Source organism: Aptenodytes forsteri, unplaced genomic scaffold (assembly GCF_000699145.1).
Source record: "Aptenodytes forsteri isolate BGI_AS27 unplaced genomic scaffold, ASM69914v1 Scaffold61, whole genome shotgun sequence".
Classification (NCBI taxonomy): domain Eukaryota; kingdom Metazoa; phylum Chordata; class Aves; order Sphenisciformes; family Spheniscidae; genus Aptenodytes; species Aptenodytes forsteri.
In genome coordinates this window covers 3,377,652-3,385,574 of record NW_008794443.1, presented here as the reverse complement: position 1 = coordinate 3,385,574, position 7,923 = coordinate 3,377,652, and the positions used below count along the sequence as shown (strand labels likewise).

The 7,923-nt window shown below is 41.7% G+C and overlaps 1 protein-coding gene across 1 annotated transcript; it reads right to left on the bottom strand.

Moving 5' to 3' along the window:
• Positions 1–3,678: 3,678 nt before the first annotated feature.
• DFFA (DNA fragmentation factor subunit alpha) lies at positions 3,679–7,687 on the bottom strand. The gene is made up of 6 exons (XM_009289781.2): positions 7,642–7,687; positions 7,315–7,476; positions 7,068–7,198; positions 6,053–6,242; positions 5,502–5,656; positions 3,679–4,766 (listed from the first exon to the last, which is right to left on the bottom strand). The coding sequence occupies exons 1-6, from the start codon at positions 7,685–7,687 to the stop codon at positions 4,563–4,565; spliced, it is 888 nt and encodes a 295-aa protein (XP_009288056.1). The 3' UTR covers positions 3,679–4,562.
• Between the last annotated feature and the right edge of the window lie 236 nt (positions 7,688–7,923).

The following is a 7,923-nucleotide window of genomic DNA, read 5'->3' as shown; positions in this document are numbered from 1 at the left end:
GCTACTGCGTGGGCAAACTTTATCAAGCAAGAATATGCTTGCCAAGGATAGTCTAAAACATGCAGCAAGAGAGGAAAGACTTGAACACTGTTTCTCTTGCTCAGCCCTTGATTCATGAGACAAGCTCTTCCTTGAAGCCAATCGTTCCTTCTTGAAGGATACAGCTTAAGGCAATTCCCCAAAACCAAGTTTAAAATCATCAGGTTCTCATTTTAGTAAGACTCATACCTTAAATACTACCCCAAGATAAGGAAGGTACCAGATGACAGAATATTTTTGATCATCCTTGAGAACTTCTAGGAGTAGCCTTGCTCCTTTTTTAAAACCCTTCTCTTGAAAGAAGAGTGCACTTTCTGGACTAGAGTCACTCAGCTATACCTGACACAATGGAAAAAGAGTAATGCTCTGGACTTCTTACACATGCTCCCTTTTATTCTTGCTCTGTATCTGAGCTATTACGCAGTAGTGGATAGGGAAAAAAAAACATGCCTTTTTTAGGCTGTAACTATCCAATAGTGATCAAATAAAATCAAGTGCTACAGTGTAGAAGAAAATAGGAATGTCGTGAATCCCTATCTCTGGCTCTATACAGGAAATTTTACACAATGACACTTTACCCTCCCTTTCCCCTATCCCAAACTGTTCCACTTTCAGGGATGAGATATCTTTTAGAAGAATTCTTCTGCTGACTGATGTAGGCTAGGTAGATAATAAACTAGCAGTTCTGTAATCAACAGGAAATCTGTCCTCTTGGCATACCGGTGCGTACATTACTCAGTTTTCATATTGCCTTTTTTTTTTTTAATGCCACTATACACTACTTGCTTTCTTGAGGTTCGTGAGGCTTTATTTACCTTAATGTACACTGGTCATCAGCCCAATCCCAAAGGAGATGCAAAAGGTTTTTCTTGGTGCTTTAAGGGAGAAATCATTAATGCAGCGTTGAAGATCATTAATTGAGGATACTCATTCATGGCAAATCTATTGCTGAAGAAGGAATCTGTTACAAGGTGGAATCTCTGTTACAAGGTAGGTTTGTCTACTTGAATGTATTAATGATAAAGACTTTAACTCAAGGCTTTGACGTTCTAAAATTTTTACCCTGAAAAAAGCGTAATGGCAGCCACCCTAGCTTTCACACGTCTTCTGGCTGTGTTTGAGACCTTCCATACTGTATCCCTCCCTCTTGAACACCTATACAAAATCCATCCTCATGAATCACAGGCAGGTCAGTCACCCTGTTCAAAAGTTAAAGCTTCTTAAATGTTACAGGAATAAGATCAAGGAAATGCTAATTTTTGCATAGTTAAAGCGTCCATGCAATTTAAATAAGCTTAAGTGAATCAAACATACTTCATGTCTACAAAATGTAGATCTAATTTAAGGTTAAATTGGACTACAGAGCATGTTTTAGGTGGACAGTTTCTCCTGACTTACATAGGTAAGATAAGCAAAAAACGATCAAGTATCTTTTGCTCTTATCCACTGTTCTATCTCTAAAGGAGCAACTTCTGTAGGGGTCTGGTTATCAAGACATGCGCAGTCCTATTTGATTTGCTTCTATTGTTCATCCTATTCCTTTCTTGAGTAGAAAATTGGTATTTATTTCACAGGACTCCTAGGCCTTTAGAAGCATCAAGCATTTTGATAACACAGTAGCTGTCTTTCAAGAGGAAGGCCTAGTGGATGTTTATTGCACAGCTTACCTGATTGATTTTTTTTGAGGTCATTAAGCCCAACACGTCAGGAAGGGAAATAATATGTCTCAAAGTTTGTTAGCTCTGATGTTGTCCTCAGCTAAAATCTGTTACTTCCTCTCCAAACACACATGCATATACACTACTGGTATACAGAAGGTGCTGGCCAATGGCTAAAGATTGTTTACTGAAAAGCTTTGTGATTATTTGCTGTGGAAATACTAAATCTGGCAGTAGCTCTTTATCATCACCAACAGGAAATTCTAGCTATGAACCGCCTTTCAGAATATAATGATCTAAAGATCTATAGTAAAGTCTACACTAAAAAAGAGTATCAATTTATACGGATGACTGTACTGTTAGGTTTAAAAATCTCATTAAATGGAGATGTTTTAGCAGTTTTCGTCTTTGATTGCACTACTGAAAGAGATCCAAGAAGCAATACATAAACTTGACGACTAAAAAAAGGACTTTTTAATAGAAATTACAGGATGATATGCAGCATTGAAGTCTCTTAGTAGTTAATTGCTTCTCATTTTTCATGGAGACTTTTGAAGGATGTTGACTATAATAGAGCTTTAAAGAGAGTTAAGTATTATATACCTGTTCTTTTTGCAAATAATAGTCAATATTACTATTAAACTACCAGCTCAGCTTTAGGATAGAGTATAACTGCAGCTCCCATCAGATTATGAAAATCTGATTTTTTTTTTTTGTTCTACTAGAACAGAACAATTAAGAAAAAAGTAACAGGTTAAATCATACTATGCTAGGTCTAGTTGATAATTTGAATTCTGTAACGTAAGAACTGTAGCATTTAATAATTTACAGGCAACTAAAGGGCTCTAACCTTGATATCAGAAAAGAGGAAAAAGCAGCAATGAAAACCCTCCATTTGTTTTTTTCCTTAAGGCTAGATTGGAAGGACCATCACTGCCTTCCTACAAGAATGATCAGCATGGTCTCTGTGACTCCATCTCAGTGTTTGCCTGGAAGTGGGTGAGTTAAATATTCCCAATACACACAGGACTGAAGTAATAGCTATCTGCAGATGTGAAAAAGCCACAGGTAAAACCCTTCGAAAGAAGAGTTTTTGTACAGCTTGAGGAGTAGAATTTCCATTGCCAAGTTGAGCTTGAAAAAAACAAAAGCATTGCAGCTTTGAGCAAGACTGAAAAAGTGATTTATAATGGAGAGAGTGGTAATCACAAGCTCGCAGAAAAAGCTTGCTGACAGCTAGTCTACTCAAAGCATGCTATTTCACTTGGTAGCCAGTGTAGTTAGCTTTGAGTGCAATAGAGCATGCTTCAAAAATTGTTAATGCACAGCCATATATGCTATTTCAGAAAGACTTGAACATAAAAAGCTTGTAGCTATTTAAAGCAGAAAGAAACCTTTTTACCTGCCATGGCCTATAATGTTACAAGCCAGAAGTGTATATTTAAGAGGCAATTACTTGCCCTAGCAAAACAGACTGACCAAAAAGTTGACTGCAAGCTTCCCCCCTAAGTCCAGTCAATTCCCATATGGGTAGCTTCATCTGAAGCTACCCTAAGTATTTTTCCTTACCTGCTCAAAGCCACTTAACTGTTTAGAATATTTATTAGTTACACTGGCAGTCTTAACTTCGAGCGTGCCATAATTCAACTGGAATGTCTATATGCAATGGGTTCACCTGAATGCTTGCTGTAGGAATACTCATCAGTTGGCATCCTGTACCATTTAAGGTTATGTTAAATCAGAGGGTTTTGCGTGATACTAGAAAACATTTGTATCTACTAAAACTTTCTCAGAAGTTTCAGCTCACTTTTCAGATTTTTTTTTCATATACATCTTCTGTTCTCACAAGAGAAGAACAGATTGTGCCAGGTGAGAGTTCTGTATTTAATTTCTCCTTCCTCTATCCTTAAGGTAATACTGTACTTATCAGCACATTCTTTAATCATAGCAGCTGGTGGGAATATCAAAACTAGTCCAACAGTAAGGTAGAAAGGTTTTAATGATATTAGGAAAAAAAGACTTTAACAAATTTAAAAATAAGCCAGTTAATACAAAAACACCATGATACTACACTAATGATTAGGACAGTAATACAGACAGGCCAAATACAAGTCTTCGGCCCCACAGCCTTACAAAGCAATTATTTCCACCTTTGCTGTGTTTTACAAGTTAGTGCTTACACTGCACCCAAGAGGCAGGAGTTCCTTACAGAAAAAGCACAGAAGTTAAAGGACTTTAAATTTACTTTAACTGATGAAATTAGCATGAGGATTCAAGTTCCTAGATCCCAGGCTGGAGCTTAAAGCCAGAAAGCAGCTGGAAAAACTGCACAATGACAGCTTAACTAGGTCAAATCGCAATAAACCCTACTGAAGAATGAGCACTGTGTTCAGTGAGCAATCCTCCAAGTGCCTTCTTTCTGTTCATTAACTGTGCCTCAAAGTGTCTTCCACGAGGTCTTCCATCCTTTACATTGAAAATGGTGGGAGGACAAAGTAAGCAAACTGCCTGGGGCTTCAGAAGCTAGATCCATCATCATCAGATGGAAGCTTCTGGCTCCCAACCAGGTATTCAAAGCTGAACCCTTACTTGCTGTGTTTAGCAATACCATTGTTCTAGTATTCTGCAAAAAGTTAAAATCCCTTTGGTTACACATGATTTGAATCATCACAGGAGTTTAAGCCTCAGGACAATGTCCAGATTTTAGTTGTCTATAGTCAGACCACAGTATGACCAGCAAACTATGGCTCCCAGGATATATCTTGCTTGTACTGATTCTAATGCAAAAAAAAAAAAACAACAACCAAAAAAACCCCCAACAAAACAAACAAAAAAAGCCCACCAAAAAAAAATTGCAAGCAGCACTTATTTTTTGCGTTTTGAACTAAGCCAGTCTCCCCAGGGTAGCGTTTTCTTGCCCTTCGATGTGCTCCTTAGGGAATGCAAAGTCTGCACTTGTTGTAGACGCTTGGAGAGCTCCTGATCACAGGCTTGCTGCAGAGCTTCAGCTTTCTGCTTGTCCCATCTTAGAGCCGAGGCCAAGGCTTGTGTGTCTTCTTTCAAGACCAGCTGTGGCAAGACAGATTTCTAACAGTCTTTTCTACTGATGCTCCTTCACCGCTAACCCCTCTGCCCACATTAAGAACAGCAGTAATGAGACACCTGTTTAATACTGGCAATTTGGTACTGAAAATGTTCCCAGCTTTCATCACCTATCCCATGGGCTAGTGTATTTAAAATATTCTACCAACACTTAGAGCTTGAAGCTATGTTCAGATGTCCAAAGGAACAGAAAGCAGTTATTTAGTTTCTACAGCAGGGAAAAGCAAGAGGAGCAAGTTCATAGCATTAGAAAGAACATACTTTCTAATGGTTAAAGTTTACCTAGACTTTCCTTTCCACGCTATGGGTTTATATACACTGTTTTCCAAAATAAGGAGGTTTTTATTTTCATTTGGGATGTATAAAAGAAATATAGCTAGATGCATCTGCATACACAAAAAACTTGCCGGTAAGACAGCTGAAGCACTAGCTGACTATGATTTGGCAAAGATCAAAACCAGAATTATTTTGTGGCTTCTCAGAGGACAGACTAGAGTACTTGGAATAGTGTCAACTGGCTATTACAGAGGAGCTCCAAGCAGGGGTTAGTGTTACTGAGGGAGAGAAATAGATTAAATCTCACCACTTTGGGACTGAGATATATTGACATTAGAGCCTCCAGAAGCAAGGACAGCTTTCCCTATAACCTCTCTCTCCAGAGGGAGAGATTTGCCAGAATATGGTTATGTCATTCTCACCCACCTCTAGATCTTGACTGTCCAAGCAGAGCTCTGGAGCAGGTTTCTCTTTCAGAGCAGCAAGGATCTGGTCACTGAGCGCCGTTTTGGCTGAAGTGCCTGTACTGCTGGTACCTGTGTCAACCACATCCATCTCCTTTCTTGGTACAGTCTCAGATTCTGAAAAGTAGCAGAATCATTATAGCCCGTGACAAACACAGGACAGGAAAAGTGGCCTGGACTGCTTTGATTGTTTTGAGGTTAATAAAATACGCATTCTATCCAGGTGCATCCTCTAACTTAAAAAATCCATAATGTTAAGGATGACTACGTGATTTAAGCTTTTCTCCCAGTATTCTACTTTGAGGCATTGTGAGAAATGTGACGCAGCCGTGAGAGGACTCCTGGCCTCACGCAGTCAGAGAATTCTTACACGATACCAGCTATTACATCAACCGCATTAATAGCTGCTAAGCAAGTGACTCACTCCAGTCCCTCACTCTGCCTTATTTATTCCACTCAACTATTTCAGGCATCTCTGAAAAGCTCCTTCTCCAGCATCCTAATGCTCCCTACCTGCTACTTTGCTTAAGATACTGTCTTCATTTTTCAAGGCCTCTAGGTAGAGTTCCAGGAGCTGTCTTGACTGGCGTTCTTCTTCTCGTCTGTCCAGCACCTGCTGCAGGGTGTCCTGCAATACCTGGATTTTGGGTTGACTTTGGGCAAGTTCTTCCGCCAGGTCTGAACGTGGTACATCAATAAGCACCTTAAAACAATGAGAGTGCTCCTGTTACATGGACTGACTGAGTAACTCATTCCATTACACTGATTACAGTATAAACAGCAAGCCTCCTGAATGACAGAGCCTCCACCTTCATGAAACCCAGCATGTTTCACAAGGTTTCTTGTCATAGCAGGTCAGCCTGGTTATGAGAGGCTGTAGTGGCACTCCACCAGCCAGCATTCTTTACCAGAAGCCAAAAGGCATCCAGGAAGGTGTGGAATCATGTGCACTTTTAACAGAAATCCTGACAGCTCCTGGCAATCGAAGTACCACTTAAGAGTGTGTGGGAACACACAAAGGAAAGCCAATGGCCTGGCACTTGGGAAGCTGCACGTTGCAGAAGGACAAGAAGAGGCAGTTATCACCATGCCTCACCACATACAAGGTGTTAAGCAGTCAGACACTCGAATCAGTCGGCTCTGGAAACTGACAGCTGTTCTTCAAACCCCTCTGGAGCAGCCTGATTTGGCATGCTGCTCAGCCTTCCCTTTTGACACATTACACAGGTGTCTGGTTTTAAGGAAGGAGCCTGCCTCAGTTGCCATTTGGCCAAATCTTGACTTTTTGCCCTCCCACTGCCAGAATTGGAAAGATATGTTGTGAGGGACAATCAGTGTTTAAGAGCATTCTGAGGAGACGTGTGAGTGTTTCCCCTCAAGGAGAAATTTGACTCTAGCACCACAGCCAAACAAGAGCAGCTGAATTAAGCTTGAGATCTTGTTTACTTATTCTCTTCTCTGCCACCTACTGAGATAAATGGATGGTGGGCAGAGCCAAGGACAGCAATTACAGGTTTCCCCACTGTACCTGGAGGTCTTCTTCAGACATCAAGATGATATTAGACAGGTCATCCTTCAGTTGCCTGGCCAGCTGCTTCCACTTCTCTGCAGCACTGTCCACTTCATCCACAGACTCCGAGAGCCAGGCTGTTCCACTGTCTGACACAAGAGTCATCAGTTTCACGGGTCGTTCCTGACCCCCCTGAGAGAGCCTAATTTCACTAGGTGTATTCCAGACACCCCTCCCCTTCCGTGCTCCCTCATCCGCAGAGTACCTAAGCTTTTGCTGGACCATTTCTCATTCTTGGCCAGTGCCACAAACTTGGTATTAGATGGCAGACACAAAAAGTAATCTTCATCGTCCACAATGGTGCCATCTTCTGCCAGTACTAAGGTGATGGGCTCCCTGGCCTTGTCAATAGCCAGAATGCCACTAGCTGCAGAACAGAACAAATACGTAATGAAATAATAAAAGTGACATAAGCACTGCCCTTTTATTACACCCATCACAAGGGACAAGCAATTCTTAGTAATTCAGGCTAGAGACCAGGACCTGTCCCCCCACAGCTCTGCCCATCAGCTCTTTTTTAGCACATACTCACGAGTTTCCCCTCCAGAAATTAATATTCTTGATGCAAACCTCGACATCCACACGGGAGGCGGCGCATTTCAGTGAAACGACTTCCAGACGCTTATCGCCACCTCCCTTCGTTTCCCCCCTTAGGAAGCGCCCCCCGCAGACCCGCTCTCCTTCCGTCTGTCCCACGGCACGGGTCGGTCCCCGGCCCCGCCGCCTCCTAGAAACGGCGGGCGGGCACGCCGGGAAGCCAGGCCTCGGCCCGGCGGCGCATGGGAGCCCACCGGGGACGGGGGACGGCCCGGCG

What these genes read in the sequence shown, in the direction of transcription:
- DFFA (XM_009289781.2), bottom strand. Translation starts at nt 7,687, where the DNA reads ATGTCGAGGTTTGCATCAAGAATATTAATTTCTGGAGGGGAAACTC. An exon ending in TGTCTGAAGAAGACCTCCAG is followed by an intron (nt 6,243 to 7,067) that starts GTACAGTGGGGA and finishes CATTGTTTTAAG; the next exon opens with GTGCTTATTGATGTACCACG. An exon ending in TGGACAGTCAAGATCTAGAG is followed by an intron (nt 4,767 to 5,501) that starts GTGGGTGAGAAT and finishes GTCTTGCCACAG; the next exon opens with CTGGTCTTGAAAGAAGACAC.